Source organism: Plectropomus leopardus, chromosome 9 (assembly GCF_008729295.1).
Source record: "Plectropomus leopardus isolate mb chromosome 9, YSFRI_Pleo_2.0, whole genome shotgun sequence".
In the NCBI taxonomy this organism is placed as follows: Eukaryota; Metazoa; Chordata; class Actinopteri; order Perciformes; family Serranidae; genus Plectropomus; species Plectropomus leopardus.
The window spans coordinates 25,204,553-25,225,365 of record NC_056471.1 but is presented as its reverse complement, the minus strand read 5'-3'; the positions used below and the strand labels follow the sequence as shown (position 1 = coordinate 25,225,365).

At 35.6% G+C, this 20,813-nt stretch overlaps 1 protein-coding gene across 1 annotated transcript; it reads left to right on the top strand.

Moving 5' to 3' along the window:
• Nucleotides 1–2,248: 2,248 nt before the first annotated feature.
• smyd5 (SMYD family member 5) lies at nt 2,249–19,476 on the top strand. The gene is made up of 13 exons (XM_042493116.1): nt 2,249–2,341; nt 6,619–6,727; nt 7,801–7,940; nt 10,585–10,706; nt 10,792–10,861; nt 11,817–11,921; nt 12,101–12,163; nt 13,109–13,179; nt 14,300–14,406; nt 14,605–14,661; nt 14,774–14,868; nt 17,352–17,422; nt 17,892–19,476. The coding sequence occupies exons 1-13, from the start codon at nt 2,249–2,251 to the stop codon at nt 18,040–18,042; spliced, it is 1,254 nt and encodes a 417-aa protein (XP_042349050.1). The 3' UTR covers nt 18,043–19,476.
• Nucleotides 19,477–20,813: the final 1,337 nt, after the last annotated feature.

The following is a 20,813-nucleotide window of genomic DNA, read 5'->3' as shown; positions in this document are numbered from 1 at the left end:
AATGAAATATATTTTCATCATTTTGTGTAGTGGAAATGTCCCAGTACAGAGGTGAGTGCTAAACAGTTAAAGACAACCTGCTGCCATTTAAAATAGAAATGATTTAAAAAAGAAAAAACTTTTCAAGAAAGTTGCATATAAATTTTATAATTAGAGCCGTTGTCCTAAATCTACAATCACACAGCCCTTTCTTGGTTTGATTCAGAGACAGTCTTTTAGACTTATACTGAAAGGTTTTAGGCTGATAACTGATAGAAATTTACAAGCAAATATTAATTTGCTTACATTAACACATAAAGCATACAAACATTTCTTGCAAGGAACCTTTAAATTAGGTTATTAAATAATTTTGACCAAGATGTACTGAGCTATTTTACAGCTGAACAGTAAAAAAACTCACCAGTGCCCTCTGCTGAACAAACGAGAGAGCAAACTTGAAGGAGACCATGTCAGTAAATCATCTTCTCTGTTCTGCAGTTTCTAATTGAAATATGCTGATCCTGATCTATCTGCTAATAATAAGCTAATGTTGGCTGATATTTCAGTCTGTTAATCTGTCAGGCTCTAGTCTGCTTTACTATTGTGATGGAGGTGTTTGATAAAATATAGTGAATATAGTAAAAACTTCCTCCAAAGTATATTTTTGACCTTCTGGGAAACACTGCAATAATAATCAAAATACTGTTTAAGTGTAATAGATCTCCTGGGAACAAGTCTATGTATCATTTCATCTAAAACGGTGCTGATTATTCTAAATAATGAAGAAAAATGCTGTTGAGGGAATTAATCACTAAACATGAACAATATTGCTAATGTGAAGCCGCTCTGTTGAAGCTGTATATGTCAACGGGAAAATGTGGAGACTGTACTGTAGATATATATTAGTTAGTGCACTGTTTATCACACGTAGGTATTTTAACCCCAATAATGTGAAAAAACATACAAATCTTTGCTGTCTGGACATTTTATTTTCTACAGAAGCCAAACACTGTACACTAACTTTCTTTCCCAACTTGTGGGAAAGTTTTCACTCCACTACTTATTGTTTCTTAAAACACTGTATTCCTAACGACTTCTTTTGTACAATATTTGAAGTATAAAAGTATAAGCTATATATTACACTACTGATTATGAGCTAGTATTTTTAATTCTTTGTATAATACTGTTTGCTAGTCAAACAATGTCAAATCTATATTATCTAAAAAATATACAATAAAACTCTCTCCATTCACTGCTTTGTGAAAATTTTATTTCCAAATATTTTACTGTGTGTGAGATGTGTCAGTTGTGCCCAGGGGAAGCAAAAGTAACAGATAGTTTATGCGTAGATGATATAAGGTGTGATTAACTTGTTTCTATATTTTTTTCTCCTAAACTTAGACATAATTTAGCAGATACATTTTAGAAAAAGAAAATTCACATTATCTCATTCACTTGTGAATATTTATGGGATGTATTTAGGGACGTAGGAAGTGCTCATCCATTTTACTTAAGTAAAAGTACCAATATCACAGTGCATAAGTCCTGCATTCAAAATTTAAGTGAAGAAAAGCACAAAAGGCCATCAAAATAGACTTAATCTACCAAAAGTAAAAGTGCTCATTTTACAGAATGACCTATGTAGAACAATGTTTATTACGTCACTGAATTATAATTATTGATGCATTAATGTGCACACCATTTTAATGTTAGAGCTAATTTTAATTACTTTATACACTGCTGCTGGGTAACTTGCATCATTTAAAACTTATACATTTTGGGTAAGTATTTGTTTTATTATTAAATATGAAATCAGAAATACTTAAATGATTCCTGAGGGGAAATTGAGAATGAAAACAGGACATTTGCAACAGGCTGCTTGCACGGTGGGCACGTGTGCACTGCCTTTAATCTAAATTAGCATAGATGTAGGAGAGTATAAGTATGAAGTAAAATTTAAATACTCAGTTAGTCCCATTACATCAAAACTATTTCACATCCTGCTACAGGAAATCTTGAGTATATTTATGGCAGTTCCAAAAGGAAGTGATTGCATATTTTATCACATATTTACTTCTATTACTGCATCCAAAAGTATTTTACTAATTATTATTGTTATTTTTGTCACCCAAAATCAAACATTTAATCTCCAGTGTTTAGCTGTGGGACAGACCTGCAGTTCACGTGTCCACCACACCACCAGAGGTCGCTGCTGCTTCCGCTCAGAGACAAAGCGTCAGAGTTGAAAGGTTAAAGGTCGTCAGTAAAAATGGCGGCTCCCCTGGATGACATGTTTTCCTTCTGCGTGGATCCCGGCAAAGTTGCCGGCTGCGTGGATGTCCGATTTATAGACAATGTTAAGGTAGGACGCTTTAAAGTCAGTCAGACTCAGTGGACGTGGACAGACACGCGGCTGAAAGCGTGTGTTTAGCGGTGTGGTTGTATCGTGAGTCGCGTGTCGGTGTGGAGGAGCAGAGCACCGCAGAAAAACACAGTTTACACGTCTGTTAGTGTCCAAAACTACCAGTAAGTCACTGGTTTGCACGTTTAGTGATTTCATTTCAACCTAAAGTGAGTAAACTAAGGGACAGCAGCCACCATTTAACACCATTAAACTTATGATACTGGGTTCCCCAGTATCATAGGCATTGGATTCATTAATCTATTAAAAAAAAGGCCTTACTTTGTATTAAAAACGACTTAAATTAGTCTTAAAAATGCTCAGACATGGGAAGTAGGTTTTTATGAATCGTCGTTTGTAAAATCTAAAAAAAACCAAAACAGAATATTTCATGTATTTTACTCCAAAAAGTTTTTTCCCCCCAACATTTGATGTAAATAATCTAAATTTTTCATGTTTTATGTCATACTTAACATTTGGGCAAAATAAAAATACCTTCTTCAATTTTGGTTTGGCTTCAAAATTTGTCTTAAACGTAATTTCAAGTCTGTTATTGTGTGATTATCATTAAGTTTCTTTATTATGTCGGATTTTAACGCAAACTAAACCATCAGTGGTGAATGTAACTGAGCATATTTATTCAAATGCTGACATAAAATTGAGGTATTAGTACCAGAGTATTTTCATTTTACACAGCTTTATACTTCTACTTCTCGACATCTCAGAGGTAAATGTAGTTTTTACTGCACTACATTTGTCTTTGCTTAGGGACTGTTTGTTATTTATGAAGGGCGGTTGGTGCAAAACGGAGATGGCATGTCAAGTAATATTTTTAAGCACTGGGGAGGGACATACAACTTAAAATTGCTGTCCTTTGTATTTTTAAAAATTAAAGCCCAAATCCCAGTCTTGGGTTAAAAAGGCACATTTTCTTAAAAAATCTGCAAAATTAAACCAATAACCCAACTAAACTTAAACCAACCATAGCCAAAAAATAACATTTGAAAATTCAGTGGTCCTTGAGCACATCATGCACCCTTTGAACTTAACCCTTCGAAGCCTGAACAAATTGGATTGTTTTTTCAACAACAGAAGGAATGACACAGAGCTTAGCATGAAATTAGTAAAAAGAGCAAGAAAACTACCTGAAAATCTGTTAAAACAAACCAAATAAGGTAAAAAAGTTTAAATGATACCACGAAAATGACCTGGAAAAGGTGCTTAATTAAAAAAAAAGAAAGAAAGTGACATCATTTTAAATATTTAATCATGATTATTATAAATATTTTCCCCTAGATATTTTCCCTTAACTTAAAAAAAAAATCTAGTTATTTCTTGCAATTTGTGAAACATTTATTACCAAGACTCTCATCGCCTTTTTCTGATGATTTTGAGAGAAATGGCATCTGTTTGCTCAGGGATCAAAGTTTTAAATACTTATGAAATGCATCTGAAAGTAGCACAAGGAAAGTGATGTCACTCCAGGTTTTGAAGGGTTAATTTGACATATCTCATATACCAAAAATGAACTGTTTGTACTGACTGATTGACTGTAACAATCATTAAAATCTGCACTCCCGCACGCATGAGCTCTATAAAAAAACAAGATCTTTTACAACTTAAGCAAAAAATATAGTTATTTAAGGTAAAGGGAAGGTTTTACATTTTCCTTCAGTCATCAGGGAGGTTCAATGAAAAATATTTCTCGCTCTGGGGATGGTCAAGGTTAAAAAATGAAAATAAAGTCACACCAAAGCAGCCTCCTTATCTGATAAATCAAGTACAGCCTCTTACTTCTCGGTGCAGTTTTTCATCCCCTGCTTGTCCAGTGAAAACCACGTGTCTCCTGATGTTTGACTTTGAATATTTGTGATGAAATGAAGGTTGACGTGTTTTTATGTGTTTAGAAAATTCTCCCACTTCTAAATGTGAATAATCTCTTTAAAAACCCTCCTGGATCAGCAGGGAAATTATCATCACAAAGCCGAAAATGGCTGTTTTTCTGAAAACAATTCAAGGTTGAGTGTTTCGACGTTTGTGGTTCCCACAGGACAGCCGAGCTACAAGCATATGATGATCTTATAGAGTATGATGTGGTGCTGTAGATAAAACCAACAGTATACAAATGTAACACACACATTAACGCAGCTGTAATATTAATTAGAAAAATCGTGTGTAATGAACACTGACAGGGAACATTTTTCTACAGAATGAATATTTGAATTTTAAATTTTCATGGTGGTTTATATGGAAGCCCGTTTCTGCCACTGTGATAAAAAAAAATCCAGTCTTTCATTATAACCAGAAACTTTCTCAAAAATAATGACAAACAATACGAGTCATTATAATCATAAACTGGATGTGTGTATTTCTGTCGATATGCAGTTATTCTTGCAAAAGTCTCATATTTTGTGTGCACATGTATGACTGTAGACACAAGGCTCTCTCATGGTTGCAGTGATTCACAATTGTTGAAAAAGCTGTTTTATTAACATATATATCGTTATTGACAGCTGACACCTCACTCCTCTTAACTGGCTGCAAATTTTCTGGAAATCTGCTCGGCTGAAAACGTCAAGCCTTACCGTCTGCTGCAGCACACATTTTGGGCTTTGTCTTGACTCAAAATCTGACACCCAGTGAAATGTTTTGTCTCATTTTGAACCGGAGCATCTGCTGAGTAATTCCATACCTGATGTGTCAAAGTTACGCACGTTACAACATGAATAAATCCAGTGTCTTTATGTCTTCATGGCCATTTTATCTTCTTTGCTGTTTGGCTGCAATTTGGTTTCGTTCAGTCCACCACCAAACATCATACTAAAGAGGACATTTTCGTGCCAGATTTAGTAGACTTGCAGGTGTTTCGTTGATCATTTTTTCTTGATATTTGTGCTTCTACCATAAGTAAGTAAGGAGGCTATGCAGATGAATGGTTCATTTTTTGTCTGTTTTATTTGTGTATTGTTATTTCCTACGTTGTTGCACTATAGCCTACAGGAAAAGTAAGTAAGTAAGACAAAGTATTGTTTTTGTGAACGTTTTTTAATATCACAGGATCTTTTTTTTTTCGTTACACTGGCAGAAATTGGCATCCATATACTTAGATAATTTTACTTTTGTAAGGTTTTGAATACAGTAAATTGACTTAAAACAGAGTATTTTTACAGTGTGGTATTCTTGTCATTGTACCCGGACATGATTAATGTAGGGGTTAACTGTAGGGATTAACAGATTATCGGGGCCGATATTTGGCATTGTGCCGATTATCTATATGGGTGTTTGATTTCAACGAGTGCCAATGAAATTAGTTCATGAAAAAGTGTGCTTGTTCCACTCAGCCAACAACAGGGAAGGCTGCAATAACTGCAGAGAAAGTGTCCGCATGGAAGGAACTTTTACTTTATAAAACCTCAGTGAGCTTTGTTTATTTATTATTTATTTATTTAAATATTCACATGACTTGAAAAAACGTCTCTGGGAACTTGCTGTATGTGATGTTGAAAGTTTCAGTTTTTGCTGAAGGCATTCAAACTAAGTTTCATGTTGGAGTTTGTTATATTCCAAATTCTACATTTTGACAGAAATATTTTCATTTCTATTATAAATGCATATCGGTTATCGGTGTGATTAAGTACTAATGATCGGCATCTGCCCTGAAAACCCAATATCGTTCGACCCCTAGTTAACACAGAGCTCACAAAATAATGGGAAACCAAAGAGTTAAATTTAGCTTCAATGTTAATGCGAGGTGTATTTTTGAGGGCAGAGAGAAGAAGGGTAGTTTGACACTTGATTCAAATCAGGATGAACCAGTAAATATGTCACTGGCGTTGAATAAAAGCAGGTGTTGTGGCTTATTTAGGAGCCAAAATCACATTATTTTACCGTCAGTGCTGTCTAGCCTAATTTTTGTTGATAAGAAATCTGTTCATCCGTTACGTGCGCCCGCTTATCCTCTGCAGGGTCGCAGGAATCCTCCGCCCAAAAGACTTCACAGCTGTGGCAGAATGAAGAAGTTACACACAATAATTTATAAATTAATGTTTTCAGCGTTTAGGTGTAATGAGCTGAAAGATGAAGATCAAAAGTTCAATGCCAACATGAGAAACTGAGAGAAAGTTTTCAGTGTTTACATGTTGTGCTGTTGCTGGGTTTAAAAGAGGCCGAGGCTGCTGTGTCTTCAAAGATTGTTGCAAATGATGCTCACCATTAACGGTGTGTTATTCATGTTTCAGGGCAAAGGTCTCTTCGCCAAAAGGAGCATCAAGAAGGGGGACACCATTTTCCTTGAGCGACCTCTGGTCTCCGCCCAGTTCCTGTGGAACGCTCTGTATAAATATAAAGGTGAGAGGTTGATTGTAGCTAAATACACACGTTTAAGTGAAGTGAAGACATCAGAATCAAGTTTATTGTCCAAAAGTTTTTCACTCAAAGTGAATGTGTTGTGTCTTAGTTTTTGGCTGCACGACAATACACACGATAAAGAAAAAGCAGTACTGCAGACTGCATAGCAAAGCATAGCATCACATAAAATAAAGTAAAATAAAATGACAGTGTTTTCAAATTTCAGGTTCTTTATTATCATGTGCACAACAGCTTAATGATGAATTGAAGATCAGGCTGAGGGACAACAGCTGAAAATGAGGCTTTGTGTTAACACTGACAAATGTACAGTGATGCTGATCAATGTGCACCGTCCCTGAAACGGAGTCATAAATATGTAAATGAAATGACCTAGAAACAGTCCCTGGAAATGAAAATCTCAGCTCTCAGTAACAGCAACAGGTATGTTTAAAAAACACAAGCATGCAAATAAAAAATGTGAAAATCTAAGAAATAGTTTAAATATAGGGATAAATATAATGGGAAAAGATACATAAAATATGTATAAAATAAAATAAAGTAATGTACACTTTTGGTAGACAGCAGTTGCTAATGAATAAACAAAAAAACGTGAAAATAATCAGTGTGTCTGCAGGTCCTTAAAAGGTCTCAAATACAATTTTACAGAAATTAGTCTTTAAAAGTCATGGGATTGTCTTAAATTTGAATTTAATAGGCAAATTCCTGCCCACTGGTCTGTTTAATTGCATTTTGCATTTATTATTTCTTTAAAACCAAGTTTTTTTAGGGTTCACAGGTTTAAAATTTGTGAAAGGCGTTTGATTGCGGCTTAAGAAAAGTGACGATGATCCAGTCAAAGGATGAAGGAATGGCACTGAAAAAAAAAAGTATTTAACAATATATTGTAGAAAGTCCACATGGGGGCAACAGACGCATTCATATTTAATTAGACAGACTTGACAGAAACTGGATAAATATTGCTTTAGGAGTTTGGTCTTGCCTGAATCTTTAAAATCTTAAACCAGCACAGCATTAATGTTTTAACTCATGTGCTGCACTGTGTCCTGTTGCAGCCTGCGAGTACTGCTTACGAGCTCTGGAGACTGCAGAGGAGAATGCGAGGAGACTCAGCGGCATCCCCGGACTCAGCCTCCCTCACCCCGAGCTCTGCCGTGTTCGACCGGAGCTGCACCAGGGCTGCCCTCACTGCCAGGTCTGTTGACGATGAAAGGATTTTACTCATGTTGAAAACCAAAACTTCTTCTGTAGAAGTTTTCATTTATTTCACAAAGAAGGAAAATGCCCCCAGATCAATATAAGATCAGAAATGTATTGATTTAAAGCAGCTGTGGTCAGGGAGTCGGTGGTGGGCAGCACGATCAGCAGATAGATTTTTAGAGGCCAGTATTGGAGCTACGGGTCACTAATATAATCTGCTTATTTTTATATTAACCAAAGAGAAAAACTGAGACAACTGTTTATCCTCCGTAATTTCTTTCTGTATTTGTAGTGTTACGTATCAGTACAGGCAGCATTTAACTTCAACAAACTTGTGTTTGATTCAGTAGTTTTCTGATATGGAGTCCTAAAGCTAATAATAACTTAATTTATATAGCACTTGTCAAAGCCAATTAAAAAGTCATTCACAAAAGACATGAAATTAATAGATGTAAAGTGCAACAAAAAATGTAATAATTAAACTGAGAATAAACAGCTTTTAACAAATTAAATTAAATAGAATGAATGCAGTAAAAGAACAGAATAAAACAATTTTAAGCAAATGCAATTTAATTTTTTTTATTTATTTGTCTTTTCAGAAGAAAAGCACATATATTTACAAAGCCTTTTACATGCATCACACATCCAAGTGTCACAGCAAACTTCACCTAAGAGGAAAAGAACAGGAACAAAAGGACGGGGAGTAAAACAAATAATATCATACAAAGTATGAATTCTACCTGATATATAGTACATGTACCCAGTAATACACTGCTGCATAAATTGAATAATACCTCACATTACATGTCATATAGTACATCCCAAAATATTATTATTTAATGTGTTTATAGGCGAGATTATAGTGTAAAATACTGATAAGCAACTTAAGCATTACCGGCCCTGTGTGCAGTTCTGTCAATTCCATTTTTAAAAATGGGTAAAAATATCCCAGATTGGGTCTTCTTTCTGTGGAAATACAGCACTTAGGACAATAATAGTTTTAGTCTTTCCTGACGTGACCAGTGAAAAAGTTGTTAGTGTCACAAATAGTGAGTAACAAAGATTCTGTATTGTAGTTTTGTGATAATCACTATGAGACTTTAGTCCCTACTCGCTTAAAACCACTAATTTCAGAAAAAAGGGCCATATTTGTACAGAAAACCTTCTGTCTTTTCTTTAGTAACTTTTCATATTCAGAGGAATATTGTTTTAAGGAAATAAAACAATGTTTATGTCAGTGCAGGCACAGAAAAAAAGAGATTTAAACAAAATGTCAAGACAATTGAGGAAGTTAATGTCAAATATTCATGTTCTAGAAACACACTGGTCTCAGGTTACAACTCTTACAGCCCTTCCCATTTAAAATGAGGACTTTATTAGACATAGACATCATCTACGTGTGCACATGCATATACACAGTATATCTGTGCTTATATATATACATGTAGTATTCACACATACGCACACACGTATCCATACATATAAATGAATAAATACATTGATAGAACTGACAATGCAATAAAATCAGATTTTGATTTCAGGTGACAAGTAGATTAATTGATATATATATATTACATATATTGATATATGTGTCTGTGTGTGTGTGTGTGGTGTGAACACACACACATATATATATATATATAAACACATGTACAAACACACATGAGTGTATGTACATATCTGATGTAAGTTTGTTCATTTGTGATTTTCTTTAGTCAGGGAGATGTGAAACGGTCACCTCCACCGTAGCTCTGAATCACATTACCGTTCTGAAATAAATAATAAATCACACAAATAATTTTATGATAATGTGACCCTCATACAATAGTTGTTGCTAGGCGATGAAGACCAGTGCTTTCCAGTTATTGATTAAGAAAAGGCTGTACGGAGGGAAAAAATGACACAGAGACACCAAAGTGCATTGCATGTGTAACACACATTTTAAAATGTACATACCAGAGGTGTGAGATTACATTGATCTCAATTGATATATCTATTCAATGATCAGTAATCCAGCATTATTGAGGCAAAGTTAAAACATACAAGGTACAAGGTAGATTTATTAGTCATTTTGCAAACAAAGTTTTTGTAATAACACAATTAAGATTTGCTGGCGTTATGCCTAGAATTTTTTCAGGCCCAGTGGGAAAAAAAACAGATGCAACGCCTGGAATGACTCATAGGCGTAATACTGATAGATATTTTTGCCTGACGGAATGAGCTAATCCACATTTAAATACATTTATAGAGAAGTAGTCTATTCTGATGGAGAATAATGCTGTGGTGATTTTTTTTTAAAGCCAAGAATCTGCAGCAGTGAATATGCACACTTTGCACATTATATTTTACTAATATTTGGTAAATATATTCCACTTGTTTAGACATCCTCTCCTTGTTGGGTTTTTTCAAGTTTTTGACATTTTATAGACTAAGTGATTAATTGTGAGAATTATCAGCAGATTAATCGATAAAGGGAATAATTGTTTGTTGCAGCCGTAGTTGTCTAAAGAATTGATATGATATATCGTGGTGAAACTTGTTATTTACGTCACACACCTGTTGCTTCAAAGATTTTGCATTTGTTTCTCGGACCTTTCCAGTGCTTTTTGACTGATACACAGCGTCCTCCCTCCCTGCAGGTGATGTACTGTAGCAGCGAGTGTCGCCAGGCTGCAGCAGATCAGTACCACAGGGTTCTGTGTTTGGGTCCCTCTGAGACCGATCCAGACCATCCCATCAACAAGCTTAAAGACGCGTGGAGGTCAGAGAGCATTTCAGAGAGATTTTCTTTGTGTGTGTGAGCTGATTTCAGTCACCTAAATGAAGATCATGTGTCTTCTCCTCAGGAGTGTGCATTATCCCCCAGAGACCTCCAGCATCATGCTGATGGCCAGAATGGTCGCTTCAGTCAAACAGGTGAGTCTGATTACTTTAAACTCCTGAAGCAAAGGGTGTGAATATTTTAATTCGTTCTGGGTTGTGTAGTAATCATATAAGAAACACAATACAAACACCTTGCTGTGAGAGGACATAACATGCTGCATGTAATTTAGATTTTTATTGCCTTTTTTACTCCCCATCACGTTTTGATGGGTGTTAAACCTAGCTTGAAATTAACTTTTCCTCGATTAATAAATAAACTTTTTTGTACACCTGTCACTTTGGCTGGTAGACTCTGAAATCCAGTTGATAATGTCTCACGAGCGAGTTAAGATAGCAATTTACTTTCACCAAAATGCCTGTCAAGAGTGTGTTTAATAAAGCGTGGCTGTATCACTGTATAGGCCTCGCTATGTTAAACTCCTTCAAGAAATCATTGAAATTGGGTAAAATATTGTGAAATAATTGAGGAGAAGTTTTGAAAATTCACTGGGAAAAATGTGGTACCCTGACATCTACTATCACACAATATAATTTCTTATTTGTGTAAAATGTTTTATGTTTTAATGCAGATTATCCTCCAAAAGACAAGTGGCATTGAAACATCACATCAGTTATAAAAATATGCTGCACTAACAAAATTTAAGAGAAGAAAACACAAAGTCCACATTTGATTACGCCCCCAAAAATATTTAATACAATTACCACCAAGGTTAAGTTTCAAGCTACATGCTCTGCATCAGACAAGTTAACAGAGCACACACACGCCTTAAAATACTCACACATCTGAAAGATCACCTCCATTTCATTAAATCATATCCACAACAACTTAACACAATGTGGATAAAAAAGTGATGACAAGTAACAAAGAAGGAATATTTTTGCAAATTTTTGCAAACTTTTGTGAACTTTTTGTATAAACAAATTTGAAACGTAATCAAATAAGTGACCTAGTGTTTGTTGTTAATATTTATTGGTTTATGTCGTCCAGGCCAAAGACAAAGCACACTGGCAGAAGCTGTTTTCACACTTCTGCAGCCGGACAGGTAACGAGGAGGAGGAGATCGCCCACAAGCTCCTGGGAGAGAAGTTCAGAGTAAGTTCAAATCATGTCATTTGGAAATATGAAACAGTCGAGGTGCAAAATGTATAAAATCTAGCAGTTCAAAGTTAATATCATGCTATCATACTAATCAGTTCTAAACAGCTCAATAAACAACACGTTAATTCCCACTGTGGTCACCTGTGTTTTTTGTTCCTTCATTGTTTCTGTAGGGGCAGCTGGCCTTGTTACACAGCCTTTTCAAAGCAGCACTTTATGATGATCACCTGAGTCGGGTAAGAAATGTATTTAACGCTTTCCCAAATACATTACAGCTGCAGCAGTTATTTTTATCATCGATTAAATAGTTATTTTCTTGATTAAATGAATGGTCAAACATTATGGGGAACTATGCTTATTCACTTTTTTTTGCAGAGTTGGATGAGAAAACTGATACTTTTCTCACGTCTGTGTGGTAAATATGAAGCTTCAGGCAGCAGATGGTTAGTTTAGCATTGAGACTTGAAACAGGGAAACAGCTTGCCTGGCTCTATCCAAACACAAAGATCTAGCTACCATCACCTCATTAGTAAACAAACTACATCTTGTTTTAACCCATACAAAAAACGAAGGTTAAAAACATGATGTAGTTTTACTTCCTGGCGTTGCTGCTGGTTGCCTGGCAACATCATAGTGACGGCAAGACTCTAGGAAGTCACTGCACTCAGCTAAGACAAAATGAAGCACATAACACCACATGAAACAGCACTGAGATGCTGGGTGGCAGATTTTTTACTGTTGGACTGTTTGTCCCTGTTTCTGGTCTTTATGCCTAACAAACTGTCATCTGGCTGTGGCTGCATATTTACTGCACAGATATTAGAGCTGTATTAATCTTCTCATCTAACTTTTGGCAAGAAAGTAAATAAGGCATGTCCCCAAAATGTCATACTATTACCTCAAATCAAATAGTAGTTTTGTCATTTAAACAATAGCCATCACAATTTCTGAAAACTTGCTCAAAATCATCTGTTTTGTCCGATCAACGGTTCAAACTTGAAATCTGTGTGACATCCAGAATAATATTCATAATATTGCAACTCGATCAATGCACAGTGAATTCTGACCAGCTCTACACGCTGCAGCTGACCCTGACCGCTGACCTGCAGTATGAAAGGGGTCAAATTACATTTCTGATTGTTTGGCATTAAATATATATAATATATATGATTTTATTTCAGTGGTTTGTCCCTGAGGGTTTCCGCTCTCTGTTCGCTCTCGTGGGAACCAACGGACAAGGCATCGGCACCAGGTAAACACTCGCCTCTCTCTTGTTGGGCTGCACAACATATATTTCTGTGATATCTTTCTGTTTCTTTCTAATGATGATGATAATAATAATAATTTTAATTATACAGCAAGTGCTTTGAAAATCAAAGCAAAGCAGAGGCAAGAAACCTCAGAGGAAATTTAACAATAGGAGTCAGACGATCATGCTGAACTGAAAATAATTAAAGTAGAATTAAACAAGAGATTAGGGGCAAAAACATGTTAGAAAAATGAAATAACAAAATAAAATTAATAATAACAATAAAAAGTAAATAATAACTGATAATAACAAACAGGATCAAGACAGAATAAAAAGATAAATTAAAAATATTGTGCCACAAATCAGTTAAATCCCCTTAATTTTCCTGAATCAGCTAACTTTAACGCAATTAATTCCTAGTGAGACAACACTTAAATACTAATAAATAAATAATAATAAATTACCAGAGAGAACTATGAAAAACTAATGTTGCCACTGAGCATCAGTTGGAAAAAAAATATATCAAAGATAATTTCGTTTGTGTACAAGGACTATGCAGTGGTCATAAAAAAAAGCAGAATGCAAATTGTGTAAAAATTACAGAGACAACAACTTCAACAAACTAGTTTTAACCAAAAAAAGTACAAAGTTTTAAAAGCATTCATAATTTTCATAAATGTCATATATTATTAACCTGTTGTTACAATGGCATCATAGTTGCTGAAGAGTTGTCGATTTGTTCAGGACTCGAAACTCGAAAACGTACTTACTGGTGACCTGCAAAACAGTGACTCAGTTTCACCTCTGACAATATGCTAGAGCCTAAAGTCATCAATTACTTTGCTTTGTCCAACTATTATTACCATCTATTATATAATCTATTTTCAAAAAAGTCGATGACAAAATTTTAGTCAAATGAATAAGTGATTCACTGACTAATCTTTGCAGCTCCAGAACTGAGGACCATAAATATCTGTTTATTTATCACAAGTACTGTTTTGATATTAAAAAACATTACTGCATATTATCCTTATATGTGCAGCTCGTCCCTCACCTTTAACCACTCTGTATTGTAGTTTTGCCAAAATAATCCTCTCTCTTTGTGCGGTATGTTTCTGTGCAGCTCCTTGAGTCAGTGGGTTCATGCCTGTGATGCACTTGAGCTTCCCGCCCAGCAGAAGGAGCAATTGGACTCTTTTATTGACCAGCTATACAAGGACATTGAAAAAGGTCACAGCTTTATCTCAGTCTTGCAGTATTTTTTTCAGAGAATTATTTTGTCTCAATTGAGCAGATTTGCAAATGTATGAATGAGTGTTTATTGTTTCTGTGTTGTCCCGATGACATTGCTGTGATTATTATGTAACCTGTGTTCACATCTCAACAAAAGCCACACATTTGCATCATTTGTCTCTTCTCTCTCTGTAGAAACGGGAGACTTTCTGAACTGTGAGGGCTCTGGACTGTTTCTGCTTCAAAGCTCATGTAAGTGCGGATGATCTCCGGGTTATGAGTGCTGTCACTTCAGTTCAAACACACTGTGCTGTGGTCAAGAGACTGTCTGATGACCCCTTTTTGTCCTCTTTGACCCCTTCAGGTAACCACAGCTGCATACCCAACGCAGAGGCGTCCTTCCCTGACAACAATTTCCTGCTTCAGCTCAGTGCCCTTAGTGACATCAACCCAGGAGAGGTCAGCTGACACGTCTGTGTTCGTAGTGATAAATTCTGGCCCGGGATAGACAGGACAGAACATCCCTCTCTAGCTCTGTGTGCTCCCTTGTCAGACGGTATTAGGACGCTGAGACTTTGAGGATTGGAGTTGGTTTGTCAAGCTGTCAGAAAGATTGAGAAGCCTTACATCTGCGTGGCACAGTAATGTCACAGCAGCCGTGCTATTTTCACAGCGAAGCTCTCCTTTGAATGCTCGCTGAGACAGGAGCACTTTGAATAAGACTTCACCAGTAGGCAGACTGAGGGACACGGTGGCTTCCTGCAGGAGGGAGAAAAAAATCATTACAAAACATTAATTATTTCTGCTATTTGAAAAACACCAGTAGCATATTTATGGCACTAAACTGTAATTGATGAAGGAAAAAGAACTTGCATGTTACCACAGAGAACACAGAATGTAAAAAAAGTTCTTGATGGAATAAATTAATAGGGTCAGCGTTTAACTGCAGAAATATTAAGAACATAAGTTTACAAACACTCATACAACTGGTGAGGTATAATCAAGGTCTCATTTATCAAACACTATATTCAGTATTTCCCATAGAGAGACTTTTCCAGCAGGGAACTGAACAGAAAGTGAAACTTGTTTATGCTCTCCTTAGAGCAAGACTTCATTGACAAAAAAAAATCATACCTCGCTGAACTGAAAATCAAACCTCGGGAACTGCTGGTTTGTTACTGTCTTGATCAGTTAGTTTTTTTGTGTTATTGTGGCATTTTAGATGGTTAGTTTGGATTCAACCAATTGAGGCAGTTGAAGGAAAGCAGCTCTCATGTTTAACAAGGTAAATAACTGTTTCTGTCAATAGACTGTGGCTTTGAAAGACAATTTCACTTTAGTTCAGTTCACCATCAGAAAGTCTGTCAAAGTCTGTCAAACAAAGTGAATAAAAAGTCATGGAAAAGTATGTTGAAAAAAGGTCATAGTATAGAATGCTGATTAAAAAAAGTCATAGTAAATCATATTGGAAAAAATTCTGGGGAAAGAAATCATAGACTTGTGTGTTGAAAAAAGTCATAGTATAGTATGTTGGAAAAAGTACAACAAGTAAAAAAAAAAACAAAACAAAAAAAAAGTCAGGGTATAGTACGTCTAAACCCCCCCAAAAATTCAGTGTAGTATGTTGAAAAAAAAGTCACACTATAGCATGTTGAAAAACTACAAAAAGTCATACAATAGTATGTTAACAAAAAAGTTACAATATAGAATGATGAAAAACTGAAAAAAGTAATAGAAAAGTATGTTGAAAAAAGTCATAGTGTAGTATGTAGTATGGTATGTCGAACAAAGTAAGTTTACGCTGTTTTGAGAAAAAAACCCCTGAAAAATAGTGTCAAAAAAAGTGATAGCATGGCATGCTTAAAAAAGTCACAGTACAGTAGGCTGAAAAAGTCATAGTATAGTATGTCGAAAAAAGTCGTAGAATAGTATGTTGCAAGAAGCAATAGTATGTCAATAAAAAGTAAATGCATGTAAAACTGAAAAAAGTCAAAAAAGTATGTTAAAAATAGTCATATTATAGTATGTAAAAAAAAGTCATTATAATATGTTGAAAAAAGAAAGACAATAGTAACAGTAGTGTGTTGAAAAAGTCCATGTTGTCAAAACTAATAAAAAATCAAACTATAGTATGTTTTAAACAATAGTAAATAAGTATAGTATGTGGAAAAAAGTGAAAAAAACTCAGTATTGTATAGTATGTTGGATAAAGCCATCGTTTAGTATGTCTGAAAAAAAAAGAAAAAAGTGCTAGTGTAGAATGTTAAAAAAGTCATAGTACAGTCATTCAAAGTTGAAGTGTAGCACGTCAAAGTAACTGATAAAGAGTCATAGCAAAGTCTGTGGAAAGAGGAGTTGCAGCAAAGCATATAAAAAAGCTGAAAAAAATGGTACAGTATTTCTTTAAAAACTCATACTATAGTATGTCGAGAAAAGGATATTGTATAGCATGTTGAAGAAACTGAAAAAAGTCAGTGTAGTACACTGACACTGAAAAAATGTCATAGAATAGTATGTCGGAAAAAAATTCAATAAAGTTCGAATGCTATGTTGACAAAAAGTCATATTGTTGATTTTTTTTAAGTCACAGTATAGTGTTTTGAAAGAAGAGTCATAGTATAGCATGTTGAAAGAACTGACAAAAGTCATGGTTTCACTTTCTGTTCAGTTCCCAGTTAGACTTGGATTATACATGCATGAGTTTGCAAACAGAAGTTTGGATATAGATTTTGTTGTTGTTAAACGTGGACCCCTATGACTTTAATTCATCAAGAAGAATTTTAGGATTCTTCACTGACAGCATGCAATAAAAACAACTTTTTCCTCACAAATTAATTATGAGTAATTGATATACAAATGATCATTTCGGGGGAAGAGTATGCCTTTAAGGCTGAAACCTCTGTTTCAACCACTTTATCTGTTTGTTTTCTTTTGATTTTTAGGAGATCTGCATCAGTTATTTGGACTGCTGTCAGCGAGACCGAAGCCGTCATAGCAGACACAAAATTCTGAGGTAAGCATCAATAATCCCTTTAGATGATCCACTTGAATGGGGGTCATACTGTTATGAATTCCATCTGGATCAATAAAAACCCTTCTAGGCAATAATGGGGAGTCTAGAGGCAGCAGTGCCAGAGGTCTGATGGCTACTCCTGTGCCTACGCTCCTCATTGATCAACATGTCAATCCAACACTGAAGGGGGGGCAGGCTTGTTTTGCAAGTCTCTGTGTGAGTTTTTACATCATCCTGTGATAATTCTCAGTCTTGAGAAGGTGCAGTTGCACTCCAGGTTGGTGGTGTGAATGAATGCCTGTGCCAAAATTCATGAATCCCCATGTCATACCCGCTAATTATTAATTGCACCACAAATGTTGAACAATAATTTGCAGCACTCTGAACAGCAGACTGTAAAATGCTTCTGATTAATTTCAGCTCTTGTTAGAGGTGCAACAGTGTGACTGACGTAACATTTTCTTCCCAGGGAGAACTACCTGTTTGTCTGCTCATGTCCAAAGTGCGTCTCCCAGATGGATGAGCTGGACGTGACATCAGAAGAGGAAGAGGAAGAAGAAGGCGAGGCAGAAGGTGAAACAGAGGGGGATGAGATGGAAGATGAGATGACAGATGTCTGATGAAAGACTTACCCATATTGTTCTCAGCCGTTTCCCTTTCCTGCCGCCACGCCAAGCAGCCATGAAGCCCAGAGGAACAAAGACCAGTTCAAACCACGAGCCGGATGTCACCAGAACTGTCGAGATGTGTGGAAAAAAAAGTCTTATTAGCAATGCATTTCATTCATTCTGTGTCCACTTTTCACCCACAGAGCACTACAGTATTAGGACGGTTTCTGCTTCAGCACGCTGGAGGAGTTACAAAGAACAAAAACTTCCAGACTGTCATAGTTTTCAGGTAAACAGTAAAGCACTGTTGTGCCTTTTTACACTTCGAAGACTATGTATAAAAAGTGCTGACATTCCTAAAGAATTCATCAAATGTTAATGTGAACAGCTTTAAAAATCCACAATAATAAAAAAAACATTCTGATCACTGGGTTATTGTAATATTTCACATCAGCTTAATGTTTGGGTGACCAAACACCCTCCGTAAATCTTTCTCACCTTGCTCCTGTACATTGTGACATCACCACTGGGTGTGGTTGGGGGTGCTGTAGAGCACATTTCTGACTAAACATTGAAACTTGTATCTACAGAGGGCAAGTAAACATGCCTACTGCTGCAAGCAACACTGATGAGGTGAGAATGAATTGAAATGGTATAGTTCGAGGCCAAAAACAAAGACAAAAAAAGAGCTAAACGTTCCCAAAAAGCTCCAATGAGTTGAGGGGAACTGCAGCTTTAAATTCAATCTGACAGTCAGTATTTCATCCTCACAGTTATTGTATCGTTTGATCCAATGTGCTGAAGTACAGAACCCAAACAGAGCTATCCTAATACATAATTACTCTGTGTCTGACCTCTAAGTCCACTAAATTCAACCCAGAAGAACTGTTATCATTTCAAGGCAGTGATTAAGAAAGGCCAATTGGTTCTCAGGTGTTTTCTCCTTTTAAGAAGTTTCTTACATGACTATGCATTCCTGTATTGAAGAGGCTTTTATTTATGTCCCGTAGTAATTACAGTCTTGTCATACGGGAGGCATCCAGCCAATGAAATATAGTTCAGTTTTCTCTCCATGATCTATTGGTTCAAGTTAAACATTTTTTAATGTATTATGGAGACCTTGAGTGGAAAATTGCTTTGTCAGTAACTGTTTGCCCTTTGTTGAGAACTGTATTTCAAACCACAGTTCCACATGAATGAAAATGCTGCAGCCCACACATGAATCAATATTACAGCGTCTGTAATCACAAATCCCAATATTTTCAGTTACTCGACAAAGATTGGAAATATTGAATGAGTTATCACAATTTTCTCAGTGGGCATTCAGTGCAATGGCACAGGAGAATGAGTAAGTCACACGAATATGATTTAAATATTGTAACGGTACCAAACAGGAGCCAAGCAGTTGTGGTTTTTACTATACTGGCATAAACCATTGAAATTGGATGTCTCTTGAGTCATTTATCTGGTTTACACACCTCCCGCCTTAGCAAAAGACGTCACTGATTAAATATTTGTTCAGTTGCATGCATATTAACCACGAGTCATTTAGAGAATTTGTCTTTCTTAAGAACATCATAGTATAAAGAATGTTGTCAAAAATGACCCCAAAATGTCATAGCACAGTATGTTGTCAAAAATGACCCAAAATGTCATAGTATAGTATATCAAAAATTACCCAAAATGTCAGGAAAACGTCATATAATATGTTGTCAAAAATGACCCCAAAATGTGACAAAAAATTGATAGGGTACTATGTTGTCAAAAATGACTCCTAAACCTCATAGTATTGAAAAAAAAAGACCAAAAACACCATACTATAGTATGGTGAAAAATACCAAAATATGACATATACAAAAAACAATTGAAAGCCACATAAAATAACATGTCAAGACATGTAATAGTATAGTATGTTGAAAAATTGTCCCAAAAAATCATAATATATCATGTCAAAAAAGGCCGAAAATAGCATGCTATAGTATGGCAAAAAATGTCAAAATATGACATGTCCCAAAAACAGCTGAAAACCGAACACAATAGCCCCATGGCATAGAATGTTGTAAAAATGGCCAAAAACACCATCACATAGCATGTCCAAAAAACGACCGAAAATGCCATGACGAAAAATGTCAATATATGAAATGTCCCAAATACAGCTGAAAACCAGATACAATAGCGTGTCGAGACATGCCATAGCATAGAGTGACGCAAAAACAGCTCAAAACACCATAATATAGCATGTCGAAAAAAAATAACCACAAATGGCTTACCATAGTATGACGAAAAATGTCAAAATAAAAAGCAAGTTGAAAAAAACACAAAAAATGCAATACTGTAGTATGGGGAAAATGTCAAAAAACAGCTGAATGTGGAAATACGGCCAAAAACACCATGAAATAGCATGTCGAAAAAAACTCCAAAATGCCATATGCCGTGTGTCGAAAAATGTCAAAATATGACATGTCCAAAACGCAGCTGAAAATCACGTAAAACCACATAAAATAAGACACGCCATAGCATAGAATGTTGCAAAAAAAGGCCAAAATCACCATGACATAGCTTGTTGAAAAAAAACATCCACAAAGCAATACTATAGTATAAGTCATGTCCAAAAAACAGCAGAAAACCACATAAAATAGAATGCCTAGATACGTCATAGCATAGGATGTTACAAAAACAGCCAAAAACAGCATTATATAGCATGTCAAAAAGACCACACAAAAAGCAATACTATAGTATGGTGATAAATGTCAAAATATGACAGGTCCAAAAAACACCTCAAA

Bases quoted from the DNA above. Each gene is read 5' to 3' on its own strand.
- smyd5 (XM_042493116.1), top strand. From the start codon at position 2,249: ATGGCGGCTCCCCTGGATGACATGTTTTCCTTCTGCGTGGATCCCGGC. The intron at 11,922-12,100 runs GTAAGTTCAAAT...TTGTTTCTGTAG, and splicing joins TCCTGGGAGAGAAGTTCAGA to GGGCAGCTGGCCTTGTTACA. The intron at 14,662-14,773 runs GTAAGTGCGGAT...TGACCCCTTCAG, and splicing joins GTTTCTGCTTCAAAGCTCAT to GTAACCACAGCTGCATACCC.